Source organism: Petromyzon marinus, chromosome 33, assembly GCF_048934315.1.
Source record: "Petromyzon marinus isolate PM22_M1 ecotype Great Lakes invasive population chromosome 33, UKy_Petmar_22M1.pri1.0, whole genome shotgun sequence".
NCBI lineage: Eukaryota > Metazoa > Chordata > Hyperoartia > Petromyzontiformes > Petromyzontidae > Petromyzon > Petromyzon marinus.
Window position 1 is genome coordinate 5,405,954 of NC_133699.1, and position 27,471 is coordinate 5,433,424.

The 27,471-nt window shown below is 51.5% G+C and overlaps 1 protein-coding gene across 2 annotated transcripts in view; it reads right to left on the reverse strand.

The window, feature by feature from the left end:
• The window catches only part of LOC116948350 (uncharacterized), a 108,681-nt gene that overhangs the window by 43,846 nt on the left and 37,364 nt on the right, over nt 1–27,471 (reverse strand). For both annotated transcript variants that reach the window (XM_032964951.2, XM_032964952.2), the window contains exons 3-5: nt 6,823–6,923; nt 3,966–4,035; nt 3,042–3,088 (exon numbers count right to left, since the gene is read on the reverse strand). In XM_032964951.2, the coding sequence (XP_032820842.2) occupies nt 3,042–3,088; nt 3,966–4,035; nt 6,823–6,923 (218 nt within the window). The remainder of the gene's footprint in view (nt 1–3,041; nt 3,089–3,965; nt 4,036–6,822; nt 6,924–27,471) is intronic.

Consider the following 27,471-nt stretch of genomic DNA (forward strand, 5'->3'; position numbering starts at 1 on the left):
TTGCACACGGCTCCCTTGTGGTGACGGGCGTCCCCTCGGCTCCGTCTTTCTCCCGGGTGTGCCCACTCACTCACGCATGCACCCACTCACCCAACCGCTCCGATGATTACGAGCGACAGACTTCAGCACAGCAAAATTTAATGGAATGCCAGGGGCTACGCAAACACTAGAGGTGGTGAAAATCTGGCCGTGACCAAAATAGGATGGAGCTTGGAGAAATCATTACGTTACTCTGGCCGGAGGAAAAAGTAATATTTTTATCTCGATTTTTTTAAAGCGGGAACATAATGCCCGCAATGCACTTCCTGCTTCTCTTCTCTGATCTCATGATCGGTGTGGCTGCTTGAGGACAGACAGACATATGGATGGACGGACAGACAATAAATGTGGAAATGTAGGGTGGGGCTACTTGAGGATATTAATCAGGGTTTGGGGAGAAGAAGCGGTAGCTAAAGGAAGGAACGCATCCGATGGAACATCCATCGTGGAGACGGAGTGACGAAATTAGCTCATGTAGGTGCTAGACGGATTGCTACCACATAGGACCACCGCATCAAATAACCACTAACAGATGGCGGCGGCGGCGGCGGCTTTCATCCAGCAGTGGCTAGCTCACGCCTCATGACCATGATGGTCATGATGAGAATGCCCTCAAGGGGGCCCTCCAAGTTTAAACACGTACACAATTTGAATAAGCGTAAATACACTCCCACGCGCTGCCCCACCCACTGAGCTGCGGCCCCCATCGCAGAGTAAACGGCGCGCTCGGTGGTCGTCCGGCTTGTTTTGGCCGTGCGCGGCCTCCTTGTACGGTTGGGCTGACGCGGCTGCCGATCCCACCCCCCCCCACCACCGCCCCCACTAAAGGATTAACGGTCGCATTTTTGCACCGGTGCCCCTCGGTGCCAAAACAACAACTCTGAACTGAAATAGAGAAGTAAAAACAAGGCGAGGGGAGACGGGCCCAGGGGGATATTTCTGTCAACCTGTCTCGCTGACGGGGGTGGTGAGGGGACAATAATCCAAGTGTGAATGACCGCCGGTTAAGGCCCTTTTCGTATTCACCCGCTTGCCAAAGTTCAGAGGCAACGGCAAGACGCACACACCCGAGAGAATGATTTATTGACGTCAGTAAAAGTGGGTTTTTTTTCCATTGCGCTCATCGCGGAGGCTTGCTTGGGTGTTTCGTGGCTTGAGCAAGGTGCCGCGTAACACTGCGCGTGGTCAAGCAATGCCACCTGATGATTTGATTTAAAAAAAAAATCGTTCTCCTTACTCACAAACATCGCTTTGTCAAGTCACTGCTGAATGAATGCCTCCCCAGTCACGCGGCTTTTAACAATCGGTGTCGATCATGGGAGCTGTTTGGCTATACTTCATCACACTCACGAATGCGGGTTGTGGCGAAGGTGGAGGGGGGATAAGGTACGGCTCGCCACTGCCATTAGCCCGTGGGCTGCCAATCGAATGCGAGGATGGAATTTCAAATCTAACATATATATCTGAGCTAACAACACTGGTGACATCTAAAGCAAAAAAACTCAACTCTATTTTTTGTTATTTTACCAGGTAAGGCCCACTGAGCTATAAAGCTCTTTTTCAAAAAAGGACCTTGCCACAAATGATAGCTCAACAAAGTGGGTTATCATGTGGAAATGTATAGCAGCCAAATACTAGAAGCGCGTGTTTATAAATGTGGAGGGGAAAAAACTGGAGGACCCAAAGAAAAAGCCACGCTACCACGGGGAGAGCATGGAAAATACACACAACCTCTTGCATACCAGGCGAGGGAGTTAACATCTCGCCACCGTGGCGCTCGAACAACGCGCACAGCCAACGGCACTCCATTCCGCGGTGCAGCCGAATCCTGGGCCAGATGTTTCTTCTCTCCGCACAAGCGATTTTAAACAGCGCCGTCGCGGAAATGATTATACCCGCCAGCCGCCGCTATCTTCCCGAAGCGTTTCACCGAACCAAAATAAAAAGAAATCTAGATTCTTGTCTCATTAAAGGGGAAATCTACGTTCACATCTGCCCTCTGCTGCTCACTCAGAGACCCCCAGCATCATTTTAATTAAAGCTGAGCAAAGCAATCTTCAATTGGAGGTTTCGGTTGGTGAAAGCAAAACACGACGAAAGCTTCTAAAGTTTTAGATGTAGAACGAGATAGTTGTGTGCATAACCACTCTCCCTTTCCTGGCTGGGTCCCCCGAGGATGCCCTGGGAATTAGTGCTGCCCAGGCCACCCCGGCTTCCATGGCTGCCCTGGCTGTCCTGGCTGTCCCTGCTACCCTGGCTGGCCTCGCTGCCCCGACTGCCCCATCTGCCCTAGCTTGCCTGGCTGCCCCGACTGCCGCGGATGTCTTGGCTTCCATGGTTTCTCCGGCTGCCCCGACTGTCCCGACTGTCCCAGCTGCTCTGGCTGTTCCTTGAGTTCGTTGTTGGTGCTGGGCACCGGTTCGTTCGGTTGCTTCATGCTGGGCTGTACTCGCGTGTGCCCCTAACCCTGACCGCCGCCACCCCCGCTGCCACCCCCTCTGATACCATACTTCCCCCCTAATGCAGTTTTCGTGTTCGTAAGGCGTCTTGAGACGCGATTGCCTGTCGACGCTGTACATGAATCGATAACGCCGTTGCTGCCTGCCGTATTCCTTTGCCCGTGAGTTCTACCCCGGGGGGGTGGGGTGAGGGGCCGTGACTGTGAAACGTGGCTTTGGTGAGGGAGATCGGCTAAGGCTGGTGCCGGCCATCAGCTATCAAAATCTGAATATTTATTTGTAACCAGAGGAATCCGATGAGCTATAAAGCTCTCATTCACAAGTGTCCAGTCGGGGCGGCAGGTCAGAACGTGACAACAATTGGCGCCGTCGGCACCGAGACGATTTGGAAAATGCGGTAAATCGTAAAAAAAACCGAAATCTAATTTTCAATCATTGTTATAATGAGCTTGTTATTATTTTTACGAAAACAAAACAGACGTTAAAGCCAGGAACTCTTCCTGGGAATCGTCTAATTGTTCCCCTTAACGTAACAATACGTACCTGGGATAATTAGTGCAGTATTGAGTGTAGATCTTGAAGTCTTCGCTCTATAAACGAAACGATCATAATTGCAGTAATTAAGATGAGTGGCACTTAGTGGCGCGGGCTTCATTACATTACTCGGATCGCCGGCCACGTCAAGCACGTCAAGCAACCGAGATATAATCACGGCCCATTGTTGAAAGCAGAGATGAAAAAAACATTTGGTCGATTTTATTTCCCAAATCACCAGCGTCGCATTCATTCACTTATGCATAATGGACTACTTGTACAGGGCTATTGTCCGGTAAATTAGACACCGATGCTAAATGAGTGCACTAATGTCCCACACGCTGGAGCACGACAATTCTGACGCCTACGCGACTCCAAAGCTTTATTTTTATTATTTTATTTCCACTCTACGTGGCTTTACCGAAAGAACCAAGAAGATGACTCCAAAGCTGTGCCAATGCTGGTTTTGTACAGATAGAGGCGCAGTCCTGCGATTTCTCACCCACGCCGTTGCTGCACCTCCGATTAGCATCATTGGCCACGTACAGTGCGAACGAAGTTCAACATACATACAAAGGTCCTCCACTCGGAGGGACATCTAGAGAGCCCCCCCCTCCCCCCGGCCACCCTCTAGAGGGTATTTGGCCTACTCTTCCACGCCAGCCAAACTGTAGTGGAGGCGGTGAGAGGACCCACACTTTACCTCACCGCACATGCATCCTGCCAATCGACTAACTGCATTTTAATTACTGGGTGGACAAGGGGCGGAAGGGATTTAAGAATCCGTCGTTTCAACTGTCGCTCCTGGAGGTCAAACCGGATCGAACCGACGAACTCTCTGTTATTGCTACACTATGGTTAACATTATCATTATTATTGTAGTTATTGTAATTGTTGCAGGTTACTATTATTATAATTGTTGTTGTTGCGTACCTTGAGCACAAAGCAATTGGCGATGGCCACAACATCTCCAGCGCAGGCCTCCAGGCTCTGTAACAGATCACTGACGCACGGAGATCACAGAACGCATCGCTCGCAATATGTTTTACATCAAACACAATTCGCGTACGTACATATAAAACCATGTGTCACTCTGCTGCTGGACGAGGCCTTCTCTCCCCCGCACTGCCCGGGTCGTGCAAGATTATTCGAGACGATACTTCACCGCCCTTGGTTCGGTGAAAGCGGCGGAAACGTAAATGTGGGATCATAGAAGGGCAGTACAACAACGGATTTTGCCGCACTGCCCTCTGCTGCTCGTTAGAAAGCCCCGTAACCTATAGAACACCTGTTAAGCGCGGCGGTCGCCCGTTCAAGCACCGTTATCCAGGCTCAACGCCTGCTTAGCATGCAAGATCTGATGAGATCGAGCGAATTCCGAGTGACTGTCGTTTACAGAGTTACAAATATCTCTCAATACGATCGCATCTCAACGCGTTGCAGCTGATCCCCACCAGGATGAGGATTCGCTCCAGGGCTAACTTGAGCTGGCACGGCGAGTAATATTTGCTAATTCTTATAATATAACAATCAGAGTTTTAAACTGGTAAACGGCTTTAAATGTCACCGCACTTATAGAGCTTGACGCTTCACTGGGAGCATGGGATATCATAATCGGAATATATGTTCATAATAGAGGAATCCAGTGAGCTATAAAGCTATTTTTCGCATTTGTCCAGGAGAGGAACAATGCTATTGATGAGTAGCATGCTAGAGGCCAGAAATTGAATTATGGCCAAGAGGGTAACAGACAATTTTATTTGAGGAGGAGAGATGAGTCTCAGTCTTAGTCAATAGAGAAGAGGGAAGACTTAAGCCTGGACTTGAGCAGTGGCTGGGATCTCAACAGTGCAGAGAGGTCCAGGAGAATTCCAAACAAGAAATCCCTCAAGTTCACCTCCGCTCAGGAGAATTCCAGACAAGAAATCCCTCAAGTTCACCTCCGCTCAGCAGAATTCCAGACAAGAAATCCCTCAAGTTCACCTCCGCTCAGGAGAATTCCAGAAAAGAAATCCCTCAAGTTCACCTCCGCTCAGGAGAATTCCAGACAAGAAATCCCTCAAGTTCACCTCCGCTCAGGAGAATTCCAGACAAGAAATCCCTCAAGTTCACCTCCGCTCAGGAGAATTCCAGACAAGGAATCCCTCAAGTTCACCTCCACTCAGGAGAATTCCAGACAAGAAATCCCTCAAGTTCACCTCCGCTCAGGAGAATTCCAGACAAGAAATCCCTCAAGTTCACCTCCGCTCAGGAGAATTCCAGACAAGGAATCCCTCAAGTTCACCTCCGCTCAGGAGAATTCCAGACAAGAAATCCCTCAAGTTCACCTCCGCTCAGGAGAATTCCAGACAAGAAATCCCTCAAGTTCACCTCCACTCAGTGGGTGGCTGCGCTAATTCTCCTCCTCCGCTCCTCCTCCCCATGGGTCTGGAAATCCTTTCCCCCAGCCGTCCGTGCTGCTGGTTCCCCACCCCTGTTTAAGTCGAGGCTCAAAACCTTTTCCCCTTTTTCTCCACTCTCCCCCCCCCCTCTGCCTCACTCAAAAAAACCCTGTAAGAGTACGCCAACCGTGTCTGCACGTTGCCTTGAGATGCGGTCGCACCTCCGGTATGCGCGGCATGGCTACGTACGGTGCGAAAGACGTTCAAACATGCAATGCTCGATGTAGATCAGCACCGTATTGAATTATAAAAGGGCGGTGGGGGCGGGCAGCAAGTGGCAGGTAACGAGCGACGTCCCAACGACAGTAGGATGACGTGACGGGTTTTTATTTTTTTTTGTCTGGCGGAGGGCTGCGTGCCAGCGTGGTCTCTTTCCGCAAAACCGAGAGCGCCTGCCCCGGGCGAAGATCAAATCTGGCGGAGGGTAAAATCCGTCGCCGCGCCCGAGTGCCCAAGCACCACTGCCGCTATCCCCCAATTTGCAGCAGGCGTTGGAAGATTCTCACGATGGGATTTATTCAGGGGGAAAAAAAACGGGGGGGGGGGGGAGGAGGGGCATAATCTCAAGCCACGACGCCACGGAGAGGCCGTTCCTGAGTGGGCTTTAGAAGGTGTGTGCGCATGTGCGTGGGAAAAATGTTGCCGCGAAAAATCCTCACGGCTCATCGCGCAAGGTCCGAGGTGTGAGCCGCGTTCCGGGGCCGCGGCGCCACCGAGCATCACGTGACGCGCACGACGGATCCCGCGCGCCGGCAGTGACATTCATTTGTAAAAGCACCCGCGCGCGCAAGGCGTTCACGTAGACAGCCATAGAACATAATGATAATTTAAAGCCTTCCGTCGATCCCGCTGCTGGGTGAAGGCCTCCCTACGCTGCGTTAGCTGTGGGAGTCGTTTGACCGTACTTCACCGCGTCGGTCAGTGCAGGTTGGTAAAGGAGTGCCCAGGATCGGTACGTCACTGAGGTTACCCATGGCCGGCAACTGGCCTCGGGGGTGTAACCAGGTTCATAGTGCGGTCCGCTAACCACTCCGCCACGTATATTCTATACTGGCGGTAAATGGGGTGGAGCGGTGGCACAATGGTGAGCACGCTGCGCTCAGAACCCGTCGAGTTCGATTCCCAGGCACGGCTGAACAATCGGTGGCGAGTGACATCCGAATCGGTGCTGGGCTCGCCACCTTCGCCAACCGGCACTGACCGGCCTAGCGGAGTGCGAACAAGCAAATCCTCGCGCGACCGAAAGGATTACAAGTGCGGATCGACTTGGGGCTGTGAGCTATCGTGACTTGTTCTTCTTCTTCTTCTTTTTATAGGGGCAGCGGAGAAATGATGTGAGAATGGGTCACCTGTTGAAGGGGTAGATGTATTCGATGTTGCCAAAGAGTGTGTAGACTTGGCCGCGCGTGAGTGGGAGTGCCTTCCTGTCGATGATCACTGACAGGTAGTCCTATGAGAAGGGGCAGGCGGGAGGGCAGCAACAGGCGGGCAGCGCAGGGCAGGCAGGGAGGGAAGGGAGAGAGGGAGAGAAAGGGGGAGGCGGGAGGGGTGAGAGGTCCACACGGTTCAGAGAGTTGTACAAAAATCATTGTCAAAATGAACAAAATCAATGCCATTTTTTTATCACCTTTTCAAAAATCGATACTTTTGCTGTATTGCCATCAACCAATCATGTTGTTTCTCCTCGGGGACGAACATTCCCCCGACCATTCGCGCGTCGAGCACTTGTGCAGAAAAGTCAGCGACGTAGCTATCGAGTGCGAAGGAGGCGCATTAGCACTGTGGGCCTTACGAACCGCAATGGGCCCTGGCCGCCGGCCTATGGAGAGGCGAGGAAATTGGACCGCACCCATTCCCCGCACCAGGGCCCCTCCTCAAGCACCCCACTGGGGAAAGTGCGCGCGCGCGTGTGTGTGTGTGTGCGCTATGAACCCCGGCGACCTGGGTTCGATTCCCGCTCACGGCCAACACCAGTGACGATTATCTTAACCGGTCCCGGGCCTCCCCTAGGTCGACTCAGCCTCAAATGAGTATCTGGTGCAGTGTGTAAACATCGCCACTGGGGAGACAAAGGCGGTCGGACGTGGTGGCTGGCCACCCACCCCCTCGTGTACCGTTACCGGCCTTCATAGGTGCTCGCTAACAGCACTTGCCTCCTACAGTCTGTTAAGGCTATACAGGGGATCTTTGTCTTTATCTTTGTTGCATGCTAAATTAATTTCGCACGGTACGTAGCCAACCGTGTTATTCGGAGGTGCGGTGGAAAGACAACAAACTAAGTCCCAGCGTTGATTTGAAGCTTTCGTGACTGCAGGAATCCATACTCTTTGGTTCTTTCGGTAAAGTCTGATATCGGAAAGGAAGAGCATTCCAGACGGCCGCCGAAGCGCAGCTGAATGTGCGCGATGCGGTGACCGTCGTCTTTGTTCGATGGCTAGAACAAAGAGCGCTGCTGCCAGGATTACCGGAGTTCACGTGATCATGGTTTATGCTCCTTGACGAGATCAGCAAGGTACTGGCGGTTCATTTGTGCGCAAGCACTTTGTGTGTAATGAGCGCGACCTTGTAATGTATTCGTTCGGCAACCGTAAACCGTAGCGCCGCTCTAATGAGCACTTGCATTAATACTGCCGCGCGAGTTGCTTTAACGAGTAACTTCGTTAAAAATTTGAAAATCTGTCATTTACGTATTAAAAAAAGAAAAAGTGGTTACGTTTGAATCGCGACAAACGTTGCGGAGGAGGAAAGAAAACACTGCCGTCAATGATCAAAGAAGTGCTCATTCTAACCAGGGTGAAGAAAAAAAACCCAATGAGAATTAACAGCAACGTCGTCATTTTGCGAGCACACCCGCTGGCATGGAGTGCACGTCGGTCCATATGTTCAATTTGACACGAGGGGCCGCCGGTGGATCACCGCACAGTTGTGGTGGAACTCCCTTTCCCGCGGGCGTCGTGGAAGTTTGCCGTACCTCTGGGCTCGCCAGGAGCAGGCGCCGCAGCGAGCTGAGCCGTCGCGATCTGTTTCGAACTGCACGGTTTTTCCGCGTGTATTATAATAATCGTTATAATAAAGACCCACTGATTGTCTGAAAACATCTTACAATAGATGTGAAAACAATGCAGAGACGTTCGACTCAAGCGTGGCATCTCCTCGATAAATACATACAAGTGACGAAATAAAAAAACATGCATTGTTGTTCCTGCGGTACAGAGGCAGGGGTATGTCGGTGAGTAAAGCAGTAGGCTCAACCAGTGAGGCCGTGGGTTCAAATCCAGCGAAGATCTGACTAAGCCCATGATCCCCTTCAGGGTGGATAAAATAAGCACTGCCTTGCGAGGCTGAACCACCGAGTGCGGCGTCCATGCAATCAGAGGCCTTGTTGTGTGGACCTGTCTTAGGAATATGGAATTTTAATAGGCTCAGGAACAACAACGATAGTGAATAGAGCCTGCTAGCAGTGAATCATTTAGTGAACGCCTTACCGTGGGGTGAAAGCCTGAAGCAAATACATCACCAAAAACGATTAAGTAAATGATAAACAAACAATTGATTGCATGTATACATTTACATTGCAGGATGGATTGCGGGGAAGTAGTGCCCACTGTTTATTTACGGTTAAACCCACGAACGTGTAACATCAGTTACAGCATAAACAAGCAGACGGATCATAGTTTATTGAAATTAAAAACATGAATCTTGTTTGCGGACGAAATTACAGTGAACATTAAAACCATTCATTCTCTGGGATGACAAACAACCGTGGAAAAAGGCATTCACGCTGTTACTGAAGCACACGAGGAGAGAGTTGCCGAACCATTATTTGTAATTCAATTCTCTCTTCAACGACGCTCGGATCGGAACTCGTGTGGGAAAGCCCGGGGGGGGGGGGGAGGGGGGTCTCGCAAGGAGGGGTATTCATCGACAAGGGGGTCACGTGAAGTCAAGTGCATTTGTTCAACCACGTGAGGAATCGAGCGTCCGGAGCCGTCTCGCTCGCAAGAGTGACGCGAGGAGGAGAAACGTTTCAGTGCCGTAGCGGCAACGAAGCAATGGGAAAAGCAGAGACAACCGCGAGACCGCAGGAGAACGCATTCGTTGAGTTCGGTTCTCGTTTGGGTTGGACACGGCGCAAGAGGGGGCGATGCGGCCGGCGAGACGCGTGGCTCCTTGGGGTAGTGGCCCGGCGCGCAAACCGTTGCACCGCCGCTCCTCGCAAAAAAAACACTCCTGCGCCCACTCGCGCATTCAACCACTCAATCGTGCGCACGCACGCCACAGGTACAACGCGTGCAGGGCCAGCACCGCTCACACAGCCGTGTCGGAACGCCCCCCCCCCCCTTGCACGCGGGCACACGGACGCGCGGACGCACGTGTGGCTCTGCACATCCTGCCGGATCCCGCTGCTCAGCTTTAACGGAGGTTGGATCACTTCCCGGAAGAGGCAAACGACATCGCACACGACCATCCACAATCTGGTGCCGCCCCCCAACCTCCAAACCACCACCACCACCACCCCCACCACCCCCACCACTCCATCCACCACCACCACACATTGCTCTGCACCCTCCGGCCCCCTTCACCCCAACCACCACCACCCCCACCACCACCACGCTCCTCTCCCACCTTCCTGATTTCGTGCAGCCTAATTTAGCGCAAGGATTTTATATAAAAAATATATATGTGCTGCTGTTAAAATCCTTGCCTAGTCATATATGTATTTATTCAAGCAGACGAAAAGTGTGGATTGTGCCTGAACTCGTCGCATCTCGGAATCTGGATGGCGCCTGCGTGTGTTACCGCACTAACAGGGGGCCAGAGGTGGCTGCGAGGGCGCTGCTACGTTGTGGGCGACAATGTCGCCCTGCGATTCTACGCTCCCACGTGAGCGCTCCTTGCCATCGGGAACGACGACACCTCAGGTCTGCTGCTACTGCTGCTGCTGCTCACGGTGATTTCGTCATCGTCGTCGTCGTCACACGAAGCTGGCCTAAAGACGCACGGAGACCGCGCGTGACGACACGGCAAATGCGTAACTAGAGATGCTATCCGCATGATTGTGCGTTCCTTAAACGACTATTTACGTTACAATGCAATGCATTCACCAACCCCGCACTGACCACCAGCGTTGTCAACTGAACCCCCGCTCCCCCCCCCCCCCCACAACTCACATGGCACGGGGATAGCCCTCGACCCATCAGTGGATCAACCCAAGTTCAATTCCCGGCCGGCACGGCCAACGCGAGTGAACCAGTCGTGGGCACCACCACCGCCACCGCTCCCTCCCTCCTCCCGCCCACCGTTCACGCATTGACCGGCGGCGGTTGAAGTTTGGTCAACTGACCCTGCACGGTCACGGGGGGAAGTCGCCATCCAGCAGTAGATTGACAAAAGAACAGTCCCGCGCGCATCTATTTATTTATTTATAACGCTTCCTGAAATCCCGGCCGAGTTTGGTTCATCCTAGCGGGAGGTGAAACGGCGATGCAGGAAGCGGAGGCTGGTCGGGAGGGGGCGGGGGATGCGGGTTCGGTGCTGCTTGTTTGGGGCTTCAGGGTTCCGCAGGGAGACGCTGACCAAGGGTACATGGCACAAAAGGGATCTCTCCTTAACGAGGCCACGCTCATCAATCAGCCCCACACTCACTCAGCGCCGGCCTCTCCCCCCTCTCACCTCTTCCACACCCCCGCCACTGAATCCCAACGGTCACGAGCTGCGCAGCCCCGGGCCAGGCTGACGTAAGTCTCCAAAAGCAGCGATCGGGCCCCGCCCTCCCCCCTCACCAAACATCAACGTGAAGGAACGCAGCCTCAGCGACCCTCGCTTTGTCCGGTGGCGTGTTCCCAATTTCCCAGGTCCATGCCGCGATCCGCAACGCCTCCGGTACGTCTCTCTCTCCCGCGCGCGAGAGAGAGAGAGACGACGCTGGATGTAATTCATCTCCCAGAGAAACGTTGGAAAATTTTTGTTGACTAAATTTCGGTTGCTTTTCAACATCATTTCGACTCCGGTTTGCTCCAAAGTAAAACCACATCAACTGGCGCAGTTGCCCATGTGACAACTTGATTTGATTGGTTGTGTCGGCCGGTGGAAGGTTTATTATTAAACGTTGGCATGGTACACAAACACGATCTAATCCAACAGAAAAAAAAATAATTACGGATATAATTGAATACTAATTTGCGGTGAAGTAAAAAGTGATTGTCATGTTGAATAGACTCGACTCCGCCATAGAAATGTGGAATTACCCCACTGGCTCAGGGCTGTAAAGGGGAAATTAGCACCGTCTGGATGCTCAATTGCACAGGAAATAACTTTGAAACCTCCTTTCTGTATGTATGTGGTACTTTTTTTGCACCGTACATAACCAACTGTGCTGATCAGAGTTAAGGGGGAAGGACAACAAACTAAACACAAAAAGCAGTTCTAAACAAATGAGCGTCAAGATGGTTGACACAAAGCACGCACTTTACACCCCGACGTTATAAAATATATATAGAGTTAACATAATCACAAAAACAATCATTTACAGCCCTTGGTCCATACATTTCTGGATGAAGGTGTCCCCACGTGGAGTTGGCCGTTGGGGCTGTTTGCCCATAACGCACCTCGCTGGTCAATCCACCGCGGGCCAGTGAATATCGTGGATGCGGGGGCAGTGCGGTGCAGTGGCCTGGGACCGATTCAAACATCGCTCGCCACCGACGTTAGCCACGGGCCGGGCGGGGAGGTGGTTCGGAAAGAATCAAACAAAGTCGACGTCTGCCATGTTCCAGCAACGCGCCACCAACCACCGCGTCACCTCACCCCCCCCCCCCCACGTGACGCAGATGGCGTCAACGAAAAAAGCGCTGCGGTGAATAATAATATAATAATACGATTGTCAAGAAAGCCAGAAGGGGAATTCTCGCACAGTCGTCGCAGCAGCAGCAGCAGCAGCAACCGAGTGGCCACTTCCTCTGCGACAACACAATCGGGAATAGCACAAGGCCAGCCGGCCGGCCCCTCATTGTGGGCGACTCAAGTGTGCCGTGCACCTTGGCTCCCATTCCGAGCACCTGCGTCGGGGGTCAGCGCCGGGTCAGCGCCGCTTCCTGTTGCCACGACTCGCAGCAGAGATTATTATTATTATTCTTTTAAAATATTAACTCTAGAGGGGGGCGGAGGGGTGGATGGGTGGAGGGTTGCGACGGACCAGACTTACAATCCAGACGTTGCTGGTTCTCTATTCCGGCACAAGCTTCCTAGCGACCCACCTCCCATCGACCCAGCGGTATAAATAGGAACAACCGCGGTAAGGCGATCGGGCACGTCACGTGTGGTGCGGTAAAGTGTGGGCACTCCAGCCTCTTGCATTATGTCTGGCCAGTGTGGAGGAGTAGGCCAAATACCCTCAAGAGGGGGTCTGCTCGCATCACTGCTAGTGGAGTCCTGTCCACTAGCAGCGATGCGAGCAAGAAATTGCAGGACTGCAACTTTACCTTTTTACTAAACCGAGGAGGGAGAAGGAACATTCCAGAAGAATATAACAACAAAAACAAGATTTTCCCGTACAACTTTAACAGACTGTAGCAGCAAGTGCTGTTAGCGAGCACCTATGAAGGCCACCACGGCAAAATGAGGGGGTGGGTGGCCAGCACCACGCCGAATGTAAAACCCAGCCGGCCGCTGGTTAACGCCCGTGGCCGTGCCATTTAATTTAACACGTGGGCTTTCGCGAGCAATATCATTCATAGTAAAGGTTATTTTGGGTTGGATGGCGTGAATATAGAGAACGCGTAAAGAGCGATGACGACGATGATGTCCGAATAGACGAATAAGTAACATTTTTACCATGGTGGTAATACTCGGGCCTCACGGCAAAGAAGCACCTGGGTTGGATTCCTGACTCGGGCGCCTTTCTGCGTGGAGTGTGTACGTGCCCCCCCCCCTCCGTATGTACGTGCCCCCCTATCCGTATGTACGTGCCCCCCACTCCGTATGTACGTGCCCCCCCTCCGTATGTACTACTCTGCCTCCGTATGTAGTGCTCCCCTATCCGTATGTACGTGCCCCCCCCTCCGTATGTACTACTCTGCCTCCGTACGTACGTGCTCCCCTATCCGTATGTACGCGCTCCCCCCCCCCCTCCATATGTACTACTCCGTCTCCGTATGTACGCGCTCCCCCCTCCATATGTACTACTCCGTCTCCGTATGTACGTGCATCCCCTCTGTTTGTACGCGCTCCCTCCGGGTTCTCCGGTTTCCTCCCATTGGTTAAAAACACACAATGGTATTGGTCCATATTTGTTTGTGGGTTCGGTAACAAAATAGGACACCTCTGCTGTTTGCGGATTCATGGAACCCAACATGAATAAAAACCTAAAATAGATGTTGTGTTGTCTATGAAAACCTACGTTTAAAGTTATTGTAATCGGGGTTGGCCAGACTTTCCAATGCAGGATGCTCCCGAACAAGTATTTTGTACTCAGTGTGGCCTTACTGGGTATAATCATCATTATTATTATGTTTTCGATGTTAAGTCTCGAAATCCAGTCAAGGACTTGGGGAGGTGGAGAATGAATGGCGGAGAAGTTTCCACAGAATGCCTGGAATCATCATCATCATCATCACCACCGTGAGATACTGCCTATCTACTGCTAGATGAAGGTCTCCCAAAGCTGGGACCCATCACCCATGGCACCGAGATGTTTACAATGCATGGCGCTCTCCTTCGCGTGAACTAACCTCGTCACTCCATCTCCGCGGGGTGGTTGCGGGAGTGATTCTGCGATTAAAAAACAATCCTCTACGGGCACGATGCGCGCATCGGAATCGTGCGGCCGCGGGAATCAATTATTCACGGCTTACTTGCGCGTATGCAAATCGTACGTCCGTACAACCCCTGAGGTTAATGGGATGGAAAATATGCAACCAAAATTGGTTTTCATTCATTCTTAAATCCAAACATGGACCTTGAATAATTAGAAATAACAAGCGATGTTGGATTAATGAGCCAAAATATGGGAGCACATCCCGCGACGCACCGGGCGGCTACGCTGCGGCCCCGGTGGTAGAACCACGGTTCGAATCCAGCGGCCGCCCTGGTTAATCGTGCGGTGTGGAGTAAACGTAATGACAACGATAATGACACAACACGGTCCTGTCTGTTTCACAGCGGACGTTAAAAATCCCTTGAAGTCAGATTCTGAATATTTATTTATACTGGAGGAGTCTGATGAGCTATCAAGGCCCTTTTCCACAGATGTCCGGCAATTCCCAAGGGTCCAATTTACCTGCGAATGACTCGACTGGGATGAAACACAGCAGGAATCTTCACCTCCAACTGGCACACAAAAGCCCCAGGTCACTTGAACATTTCCGTACAAAGCAAGTGCATGAATATCAATAAATATAAACAAATATAAACGACATACCCACAGAGTGGAGGGGGGGATTGGTGGCACAGTGATTAGCGCACTAAGTTATGAACCTGGCGAGGCGAGTCAGATTCACGATCAAAGCGAATGTCAGTGGCGAGTGATATCTGAAACAGTTCTGGACTAACCAACCACACCCTTCACCAACTCACGCTGACCAGCACGGTGAAGCACGGTCAAAATAACTGCGATGATTAACACATCATGGTGAAGTTTTAATTCAGCAGCAGCGAATTGACAAAGGGCTACTAATTGCAATAAAGCATCTTGAGTCACCGGTGACAAGATCAATACATCGGCACGTATAAATAATATATTTGTAACCGTGGCTGCTAAATAATTTTGGCATGAAACTACCAGCACGTACCCTAACCCAACAACAAATATGGATTGTACGATCGCGATGAATATGAACATTAGACGCAAGCAAATATAAGTAGCGCGAAAACTCAACGGGCCCGACAGGTCGAGTGGCAGCCTGACACACTGCGCCCACGTGGTCTCAGAGACCCCCACCCCCGTGCTCCCCAACCCTAATGCTAAACGTAATCAGACGTGAAAGAAGAGCCTGAGGCAACAGCCAGGGTTAACTTGGGAGCAAGTTGGGTTCACGATTGGGATGGAGGCTGGCAAAGTGGGAAACGTGCGAGAGGGAGGGTGCCCCGAGGGATACGGCTGACGAGATACTCATTGAATCGCCCGGGAGGCGAATAATAACCCCCTCGGATAACGCGCACGGGACGCCGTTTATAATGCCAATCAAACAAAGTTGTCCGATGGTTGGCACACTGGACTTGCCATCCAGATTCGATCTCTCGGCGCGGAACTTTAAATAACGGTGGAGGTTCCTTCGACCTCCCCAGCCCGCAGCCTCTGTCCACCCAGGATCATAAATGGGTTCGTCCACATTTAGTCGATCGGCAGGTCGCGTGCGTCCGGGTGGGGTAAATTAGCGGGGGGGGTGGGGGGGGGGGGTGGTTACTCCCACCTCTTCTAAGATGTGTGGCCAGCGTGGGAGAAGAGCGGGCCAAATAGCCGTCTTAGAGAAGCTCTCGACAGTCCGTGCTAGCGGGGGACATTCTGCCAGCGGCGGCGACGTGCACCAGATATTGCGGGGCTGCGCCGCTACCTTACCGGGCACGCGGCTCTTGGCGAGCCATTGAACACAGACGGTCGTTGCATCGCGCACTTTCAGATGCCCTTCTGCGGCCGTCTGGAACGCTCTTATTTCCGATTTTAGGAAGCCACTGGGGCTGTATGGATGCACTTTTAAATCTCGATTGAAAACGCATATCTTTAGAGCTGTTTTTTGTGCTTAGTTTGTTGTCCTTCCCCCCCCCTGCACCTCCGATTAGCGCGATTGGCTACGTACAGTGGCGGAAGAAGCTCAACGTACGTACGTGGCACGGAAGGTTTGGCGTTCTTTCAAACGTGTTACACGCTGCCGGACGGTTTATCGTCGTGTTTGGAAGGGAGGCCAAAACGATCTCGTGAAAAACGACGCAGAGGAGGAGGAGGAAGAGGCCGTCGGGTTTGCCCAAACAGGTGCACACATCACCGCTCCTCGACCACAGACCCGCAGGCGGTTCATCGCTCGAGCTCCACTGTTGTTTATTTATATATATAAAATCCCTTCGTGGCAGCTTTTAGTGAAGAAATCTAAATTGGCTGCGTGACGAATCTCTCTCCGCTGCGTAATCCCTTTCTTTTCTTGTTTTCTCAGAACAGACGTGAAAGATGGCTCTGTGGGAGTGGAATGAAACGAGCATCAAGGAGACGCCCAAGCGTAATTATTAATTCTCTCTCGTCCTCTGCAGTTTGATGCCCAATTTTTTTTTAAAAGATATATTTAAATATATATATTTTTCAAACTTAGGCGAGCGGCGTTTCGCGCCCCCGGCCATAAACCCATTCACTTCCCTCCCAAATAGTTTCAGTCATCGGTTCGACCAGGGGTCGGGTAATCCGTTGCTCTTTAGGGACCGCTGTGTGACGTTGTTTATTAAGGACCGCCGTCTGGTATTCACCATGCAGTGCATTGCGGTTCTTAAAATGTCGAGTTCTTCACCGAATTCGAAACAAATGTCTCTTTTTGTTATTTTTTTTGCTGACCCCAAAAGCACGTCACACAAAGGTAAGCGTCTTAACGGATTTGCGTACAAGACGTTAATCTCCCGATTTTTTTAAATACAAATGCGCGTTAGATAAATAAATAAATGCGGCTAAATTCTGATGTAAAGAAACGAAGCCACCCTCCCCCTCCTCTCTCCCTCGAACCACACCCGGTGGGATTGATTAAAACACCACGGAGCAAAGCTCTGTCGTGAATGGGAGCCTTGAGGGAAGGCCAGCGTTCGTTTTAGTCACCAGATCCTTGCGATGAACGAGATGGACTCAGATTACATAGGTTCCGTCAGGGTGAAGCGCATTATCGTGACATTTACATTGGCACGTCGGCTGCCTTCACATCCTGCCGGTTAAATACACGCGCACACAACCACCAGCCAGCCACACACACACACACGACCACCAGCCAACCACACACACGACCACCAGCCAGCCACACACACACACGACCACCGGCCACACACGACCACCAGTCACACACACGACCACCACCAACACACACGACCATCAGCGACATACGACCATCAGCCAGCCACACACCCTTCAGACTGTAGGAGTAGGCACACGATTTCGTAGCCACAGCAATAGCGACCGGCATATTGGTTGTCGTGTGCTGGGTGAGGAAACAAGAATATTTTGGTCCGTTTGGTATCCGGGCCATTCTACGGGCGCAAGTCCGTCAGGAAGACGGGCGACGGTTCACCGACAAGTGCAGTCTCTGCCAGTGGGGGGCGATGCCGCGGTGTGATTTTACGAAAATACAAAAAAAATTCCGAGTACATTTTTCAATCTTGGCAACCTTGGACCGTGACGCCGGCAATACATGTGACCTACCTACCCACCCTCCTCCGAATAACACCACGGGGTCTTTTTAAACGTTCCACCGTTGAAGCCGGGGATGCAGATTTAGCATTAACCAGGGCTACCGCTGGGCTCGAACCGTGAACCTCTTCAACAAGTGGAGAATAATGCTGTGCTGACTGCTCGGCCACCGCCCCAGACGACACCGGGGTGAAATTAACCCCCGGGGTCAGTGGGAGGGGCAGGCTGGTCGGCACCTGTGACCTCGTCCAGGGTCGCGGTGGACAAGGGGGAGGTCCGACGGCGAACCCCATCGCGTCCAATTTTTTTTTTTCTACCTTTGTAAAAGCCTGGGCCAGATTCCAGGAATGAATGAAAATAAATAAATACATAACGATAGCAGGGATCGCGAGCGAGGGAGGGCGTGGGAGGATTGGCGGGGGCACCGGGGGCTGCACCTTGGCTAAAGCTCGGGGCCCGCTTGCTCCCCGAGCCGTGAGTCGCCGTGTTGCGGCACGCTCGCGCTCTCGCTGGCACGCTGCCGCGTGCCTCGCGCCGTACCTCGCGTGGGAGCGTTCCTGCAGTTGCTCTCGATAACGCCGGGGCTCGAGCGCGCGTCCGCCGATTATTTTCGAGGGCTTTCGAGACGTGAGAATACTGTGCCCGCAGACAACTGTGGATGTTTGGCTGACCGCCAAGCATGCATGCCATATAAATAGGCGCGAGAGTGATGATGATGGCGATGATGGCGATGATGATGGCGGTGGCGCCTGTTGGGATTTCAAACTGCACACGAACAAGGTGCGCATGTGGTGTTGCGGCGTGTAACAATTCAGCAAGGACCCACGCACGAGCCAGTTTCATCGCTCCATCTCCCACGTTCGACGTCCGCTCGGGTGCGGTCCGTTCATTGGCTTACCGCTCCATTGCCCTTCTGAACCATCAGTCATCATGCCGCGGTGCCCTACCCAAGCCCCTAAGATTGGGAAGGTGGCGGGGGAAGGAAGTAGCCATAGTAGGCCATGTTGAGTAGCCGGGAAGGAGGGGGGGGGCGCATGATTGCTGGGCATGGTTACTGTGGCTTCATGTTATAAACAGGACCATTTGTGCAGAGGTGGCCGGGAAGCACGGGATCAGGGTGCTGAGTCAGCACGACCAAGGTCATGGGTTGGCATCCGGATTTCCGTCACCCATGTTTAAACCAGGTTATATATAAAGTGCATCGAGTTGATGGTGATCAGCCCCGGCCGTGCCACGCACGGGAAGAAAAAAAAAATCCATCGCGTTAAATTCGGTTTGCTTTCGACTTTGGCCCAATTCCAGATCTGAGAATTTAAACAAAAATCCCTTTGACTGTCGTGAGGGAAACAGTTGCACAGCGGAGAGCCGTGTGGGAAAGTGTGGACGTCGCTGCGCGAAGGATAAACAGGCCGATTGGAAGGTTGTTTTTTTTTTTGGACGCTCATCGGAAAACGCGAGCACTGCTGCAGACGCCCTGCGATGCTCACGAATGGATTCTAGTCTCGTGGCAAGGGATGCCCGGGAGCGCATTTGGGATACGGTGTGTTCGATGGGGAAGGCCAAGTTCATAAAAAAAATGTACATCTAAAAATGATTAGAAAGGATGCGGAAATAGTTTATTACATGTACATTTATTATTATTAATCAGAAGGAAAATAATATTCTGCAAGTCAATTCAAAGTCAAAAGTGTGATGGAGCACTTATTGATGGTTCAGAGCCAATGGTGGAAATTCGACGACACCATGACAGGGACCAGTCTATCCATAAGATGCCCACTGTGGACTCTCTGCAAAGTTGCACTCGTCCTCGGAGATACGTTTGAACGAACTCGAAAAAAAAACCACGTTCATAAAATGAGGTACCGATCCTACATCAAACTCCCCCCCCTCCACCCACCCACGTGCAACGCAACCTGCATCACACGTCAGGCAAACGCACGCCGAGGGGCACTCAAATCCCTGCGTCCCTCATTTCGTCTCGGCACAGAGCGGCACGCGGCGCCGCTGCCGCCGCCGCCGCAGCCGCCGCGCGGACCACTATTCTGCCAAAATCGCCCGATGATGCTGGATGTAAATGCTGTGGATTTACTCTCTAACACACCGGTGGGCTGAAGTAGTAACTAATTGTCGCGTTTTGTTTACGTGACAAATCCCTTACTGGCTGTGTCGGGTGGTGGAGGGTTACGACACATTTACACGTGCGCGATCTAACACAAAAACCGTTATTGTGAATAATATTTGGTCGCGAAAGCCTGCCACGTGTTCAACCGACAAAGCCTCCCGTGGCGCAGCGCCACTCGTAGATGCGCGGCACCGACGCACCGAATTGGCAGCCGAATCGTCGCAAAAAATCTGACGTCAGCGCCGTCGCTATCTGATGTGCAGGCTGCACCAGGATACACGGGGAGTTGGGGCCCGGGCAGCGTGCTATGAAGATGCTACACCGCCTAGATCCATAGAGTGGCGCAGGACTCGTAGAATGGCAGACTGGCATAGGGCCCATAGGCTGACATAGAACCTATAGACTAGCACAGAACCCATAGACTAACATATAACCTATAGACTAGAATAGGAGACCCATAGGCTGACATAGAACTTATAGACTAGCACGGAACCTATAGACTAACATATAACCTATAGACTAGAATAGGAGACCCATAGGCTGACATAGAACCTATAGACTAGCACAGAACCCATAGACTAACATATAACCTATAGACTAGAATGGGAGACCCATAGGCTGACATATAACCTATAGACTAGCACAGAATCCATAGACTAACATATAACCTATAGACTAGCATAGGGGACCCATAGGCTGACATAGCACCTAATCGAGGAAAACAGCCATTTTGCCATTCATCAGGACCTCACTAACATTCCTTGTGATCGTTTTGAAGTGACGCCAAGCCCTTTTGGACCCATGCACTTAACCTTAAACAATGCGAGCACAACCCCGATGAAACTCTGAGAGCTGAATGGAGTTCAAAAGAACTCGCAAACGAACACCTTGTTGTGAAAGGCCCAATGCAGAAGATCCTTCCACGAAGCTCATGGTCCACCCTAAACCGCATCCAGTGCACAAACCATGGCAGCAGATGGGGGATAGCTGATGCACAAATTTAAAAATAAAATTAAAAACTCTCCAGCAGTGTGCGACTGTGGTCATCCAGAACAGACCGTACACAGCGTATAACCACGCAACGCCCCGATCCACAAACACGAACGAGACGTCGCAGCGATGATACGGTCCACATGCTCCAGACGCGGTTGTCTGGGCTTGACCAGCTGAATGTGACATCGTCGTTGATGCTCTGCATCCACATCAGCCGTACGGAAGAAGACGAAAAAGATCAAAGCCATAGATGGATGCAACGCTTGTTATTCAAACATGAGAACAGATCACCATGTTCATCGTCAGCGCATCACTGTTTGCTGATGATGCCCGACAGAGCTTTTATTCCCATTGTGCTGCTCAATAACGCATCGTTATTGTTTGTACATCAGCAGAACACGCGGTGTGGAGCACAATGCACTGCTTCTGTTACAATGTAGTAGCCGTGCACTTGACCCTCTCTGTGTGGGAGACTAGCACTGTACATCCTTCTGCAGCCACAATAGAAATTAACCAAATTGCAGTTCATTTTCAGTGTGTTTTTGAAGCTGCTATACTGTCCGCAGCTGCCCACAATCGAACCCAGGTCCCCAGGTCCTCGGGGGGGGGGGGGGGGTGGTGCAAGGGTGCAATGGTGCATGGGGTCAACGAAACGTCGGAGTACGGCGCAACACGTGGGCAGGCGACCGCTCTTCAGCAGCGAAGCCGGTGCAAGTGCGCGCCGCACGGTGCACAGAAGCGCGAGCGACGCTCCTGTCAGACTCGGCAAAAGATTATTCGGCAATAGGGGGCAACGCAGTCAGAGCTATTCATGGCTTGGGAGGGGGGGGGGGGGCACACACTCGGAGCTCACGGCGGCGCTTAACAAAACGGCCACAACTTCGCACACGTAGAGACAACCCCCCCGCGCCCCCCGCCGCACCTACCGCCCCCCGCGCACACGAAGACTCCTCTCCACATGCGCCGCGGTCGTGATTAATGACGAGCGGCGGCTTAGTGGATGAGAGCAGATGTGAACACGGAGTTTGTACACCAGTGTCTCACGCAAGCCTCCGTATGGCGAACTGGCCAGTGTGCGGTGAACAGAAACAAAAGAGGAACGGACAAAAAACAAAAATCTGCAGGTTTTGTTTGGTCGACCATGGGGGCTCGCGTGGGGTGGAGGAGGGGTGGCACAATGGTTAGCACGCTGCACTGTGAGCCCGGCCACCCAAGTTCGATTGTCCGCCACTGTTTACAACCACGTTTGTCAATTAGCATTTGTTGTTGTGGAAATGGGTTTACCCCTGCAGCCACTAGAGGTGCTTATATTTAAAAAATATATATTTTTAAAAAAATTCTGAATTGTTCCACCCTGATTTTCTCTGAATACACGCAAGTTTAAATAAAAATTTACAGTAAAATTCACCGTCGGATAAAGGCCTCCCAAAGCCGTACCAGTTATGAGAATTGTTTGACCATACATCACCATGCTGGTCCAGGCGTGGGTGTTAGGTATTGGGAGGGGGGTGAGGCCTAGGACGGGTTCAGCTATCACCGATGCTAGCTGTGGCCCGGAATCGAACTCGGTTCGCCGGTTTCACAGCACGCCGCGGTGATGTCGGTTGTTCACAGCGCGCGGCGACACCACTGCTCCCTCTCCCACCCACCGCCTGTCCTATGCCTACCGCTGTTGACCCTCAGCTCCCGCCATCACTCTTAACTGGAATATTTCCCCGGACCTCAAACGGCATCGTGAATATTTTATGGACGCGAGAAAAAACACGCCGCTCGGCGGCCGCCGGGCTCCTGAAAAGTATTCACTACAAATGGTTTAAGTACTCTTTGGTTTTATTCGATAAACTCACGTAGGTAAAAAAATTTAATGAAATAAAAATGAAAAAAACAACTAAATTAAATCACGCCTGACGACGGAAGCTTGTGTTGCTTCCGAAACGTCGTGATTTAATTTAGTTTTTTTATTTTATTTTATAACTACGTGACTTTACCGAATAAAACCAAAGAGTATGGATTCTTGCAGTCACGAAAACACTCAAATCTAGAATAAATGTTTTAAGTTTCAACAACAAACCGCGTTCCCTGGAATGACAACTCGCACGAGGCATTTACTCACGTAAATAATTAATAATACATGTTACCATTCCTTTATAGGGGAAACAAATACTAATTAACTGATTACTAACGTAGCATATAATTACAATAACACAAATTACAACTAATTACTAATCTACAACTCATTACTAATCGTAACAATTGACTGATTACCAATCTATTATATAATTAAAATACCCGCCCCCCTCTGCCTCAAATCACTGCACCTGAATGAGTTCAATGATGACGTCACCCTGCTGCTGCTCTGTTTGAGAGCGGGAGCAAGTGGAGAGGGCTTCATCATTCTGGCGAATTGCCCGATGATGCTGGATGTAATTACCAGCGAAACGTCGTACTCAAAAACTGTACATGTTGTGGATTCACTCTTCAACACACCGGTGGGCTAAAGTAGTGAACTATTTGTCTTTTGTCAACGTGACACTTTTTGCTGATTGGCTGTGTCGGCTGGTGGAGGGTTACGACACATTTACAAAAACGCGATCTAACCCAAAAACGTTTATTATGGTTTATATTTGATTGTTTATTATTACTGCTGTCATATTCCACTTGAAATCAAAGACGTCCCCACTTTATTATTTATTTCGTGTAAATCAGCGGTGGTGGTTTACATCGTCTCAGCACCGTGCGATTTGTGGCGAGGATGTTTCTTTCATCCCTGCATGAAATCAAACGCGATGGAAAACATTGCCCGGCTGTGAAGTGCGACCCTGCGCGCCGTTATAATTCTCCTGCAGGGGACGCTGAGAAAGGTCCACGCGACACAGGGGAGAGAGAGAGAGAGACACACACGAGCAAACTCCCAAGTGTATACGCGTCAGGGTCGGGATCGAACCCACGACCTCCCGCACACCAGGCGAGGTAGTTAACGCCTCGCCGCCGTGGCCCCCCGCAGCTCCTGCATAAACGCGCACGATGCTGCTTACCCGACGACGGTGATGGCCGAGATTGATCGCAATCGTGCGCCGCCCCCTTCGCGGCAGACTTGAACATTCCGTTGAGGTTATTCGCAAAAGGGTTTGCCACGTATGCCAGCGTCACGCGGTTACAATATTGTTTGTTTACCAGACTGCTTGTTTTTTTTGTAAAAGCCACGTGGTAAAATCGACGGACTGCACCTATCCCTTGAATCACGGTGCCTCCGCGATAACCCTGCGGTAAGAACGGCATGGGTATGGGGACCAAATTGCTATTGTCACGACGGTGGGTGCCTGCGTTACCATCGGTGAGCTGGGTGGTATTGCAGGCAGCCCGTTCTGTCCTTTGTTGGCTGGCGCTGTTCGCGAGGGTCCGCTATCGCGGCCAGCAAACGGTTTCGTCATTGTTTTGACAAGGAGACAAAAGGGCAGAAAGAACGGAGTTGGGAAGTGTCTCTCCTTCCCCTCCCCCCTCGTCCGTGCCCACCCGCCCGCCCCACCCCACCGCCCCCATGTCCCCGCCAGAACGCCACATTGTGGAGAAAGACAGGCCAGATATGCTGTAACAACTTCAAGCTCCCATTTTCAATTCAGACGGCGGCTGATGTTGTGATTGTCGAGAGCATTTGTTAAAGGCAAATATTGAGGTCTTGCCAAACGCATGCGGGTATGCGTACAAAATGGCCTTTAAATTTAATATAGTACCGACCGCTTGACCTACACGTGCGTTGTAGCTGCTGCTGTTTTGTTGTTGTTGCTCCCGTTGTTTGCGATCGTAGCTGCTCGGCGCCTGGAGCACTCGAGCAAATTGGCGAACGTTTGCTTACGTACGGACGCGCGCTTGCTTGTTATTTTCTTTATTCTGCACTTTGGCCTCCGAAGGTCTCATCCGGGAAATGCGCAGTTGCCAATAAAGACGTCACGCTGCAGTGCTCCCGGCGCGGTCCCCGCGCGGCACCGCGTGCCGTTCGGCACGATGCCCGACGTTTCGCCAACCACGTGCCGGGAGCTTCTTCGGGAATCGATTCGAGTGGATCACTCGATGGTTACTTTAGAATTTGCAGCTGCAGCGTCGAGAATTGGCAACACGAACAGTGGCGGGCAACGCTGCACGGTCGAGGGAGAGAGAGAGAGAAACATCGGACATCTATAAACTACAAAAATATAAACTGCTTTTTATTTTAACAGGTAAGGCCCACTGAGCTATGTAGCTCTCTTTCAAAAGCGACCTGGCCACAAATGATAGCTCAACGAAGTGGCTTATCACTTAAAAAATGTATAGCGATTCTGAATAGAACCAAAGAGTATAAAAAATGTATAGCGACCAAATACTCTAAACGCAAGTGGATTCTAAATGTGGAGGGGAAAACCGGAGGACCCGGAGAAAAATCCACGCGACCACGGAGAGAGACACACGCAAACTCCAAATATACAACAGGCGTCAGGGTCGGGATCGAGTTTGCGTGTCTCTCTACCGGTGGTCGCGTGGATTTTTCTCCAAGTTCTCCGGGTTTTCCCTCCATATTTATAAGCATCCGTTTAAGAGTATTTGACTTATATAAATTTCCACATGATAAGCTACTCCATTCAGCTATCAATTGTGGCCCGATCGCTTCGAAAAAAGAGCTACGTAGCTCAGCGGACCTTACCTGCTAAAATAAAACGTAAAAAAAAAGTTTAGTTCAGACATGAGGTCTCTGCACCTCCCTCTCCCGACCGTTCACCACCCTCACCACCGTCGTTGTTAAGATCCCATTCCACACTCACAAAGTATTAATCAGGGCAGCCCACTAGGCTCAAACGGCAAACCCTTACCATGTGACTGCCTGCAGCAACTGGGCGGCAGCGTGGGGAGGGGGGGGAGTGTCGGTCGTGCAAATAGGATAGAATTAAATTCACAGCGCCGGGCGTGCGTGCACGTACACGCAGTCGCGTGCGTGTGTATGTGTACGCGCAGTTGTGTGCGTGCGTACGTGTACGCGCAGTTGTGTGCGTGCGTACGTGTACGCGCAGTTGTGTGCGCCCCCGGGGACCGCTCCGCGTCCCGGCTGCTCCGCCGCAGATTTATTCCGCGTGAACTTTGGATGCATTATTTATGACTGGAACGCATTCTGAATGGCACCTTCACGTCATGTAAATGAGGGTAAAGTGAGTTTGTTTTATTTCCGTCCCCTGAAGGCCATGTGGGTGTTTTTATTTTAATGTAGCACTTTCCAATCAAGGGTGAAAGCGTTAATGCATAAAAGCTCCGTTGGTCCCCCCCGTCCATCTGTCAGTCTGTGTGTCTATAACATGGGGGTCACGATAACGCTTGTAAAGACGGTCCAAAATACATTTCATTTTTGTACAATGCTGCAATGATCTTTGTGACTTGCGCTGTGGAAAACTGGATCTCTTGACAAAAGGGTTGCCCGAGGGTGGAGGGGTTTTAACCCTTGTGCAAAGGTCAGTGGCAACTGGACTGGTTTATACTGCAGAATAGGACCGCATGTGCATCACTGGGACCGCGTCACCAGTTCACCCTGGCACGTGGAATGACAGCGATGAAAACGTCTCGTGATTGGCTGTCAAAACGTCCGGGGGCGGAGCTAATGAGATTACTACGGTCTCTCCTTACCCATCGTTGTTTAGATATCGAAAACCCAGAGGTAAATTAAACATTGCCTCGCGATGACGCCTCGAAGTGACTTCACCTCGCTGCGAGGGCAAAAACGCATGGCGGGGGGGGAGCGTTCCAGAACCCGCGCGTGTGCACGATTTTTACTTCCTCGTTTAAATTAAATCATGAGGGCAATCCAAGGTTAGTCTTAGAAAATGTTCAGGTGAAGTTAAGCGAACGAGACGGACCCTTGGGCCCCCCCCACCTTTGTGCCACCCTAGCAGACTTCAGTTGTAAGAGACGCGCATCACCCGAACTGTACAGCGCCAACACTCTGTAGGCTTCGGATTCTTTGACAATTTTCTTTCACGAGAATATCCACCGCACAAACAGGGACCCCCCCCCCTCCACAGCCCCTGGCCGCCGCCAGCGCAACGAGCCAGCGCCCCCCACGACAAGGTCCCAGAAGTGACCCGTCTTTCCCTTTACGATTTACAGCTGAACTTGTGAACCTTAATGGCCACCCAGGTGAAGGAGGAGGTAAGGGGGGAAGCCCTGCAAGTGCTTGCTCACCCCACTGCTGCCAGAAGGAGCCTCCACTAGAGGCAGCCATAACGTCGTTAAAGAGGCGGGAGTGGCCCACACCTTACCCCACCACACACGCGACCTTCCGATCGGCTGACCGAGGTGAAGCCGTTTATTACCGCTGAGTGGACAGAGGCGGGAGAATTTCACACACTTGCCCATCTTTCAATTCCCGTGGTGGTGGGGAGGTGAATCCGGCGACCACTGGATAGGTCACATAATCGGGTGCGATCTGCGCGTACATTTTATCCACCGCCCTAAAATTCTTGGCGACTGGCCAGGCATCTCGAGCCAAACATCTCC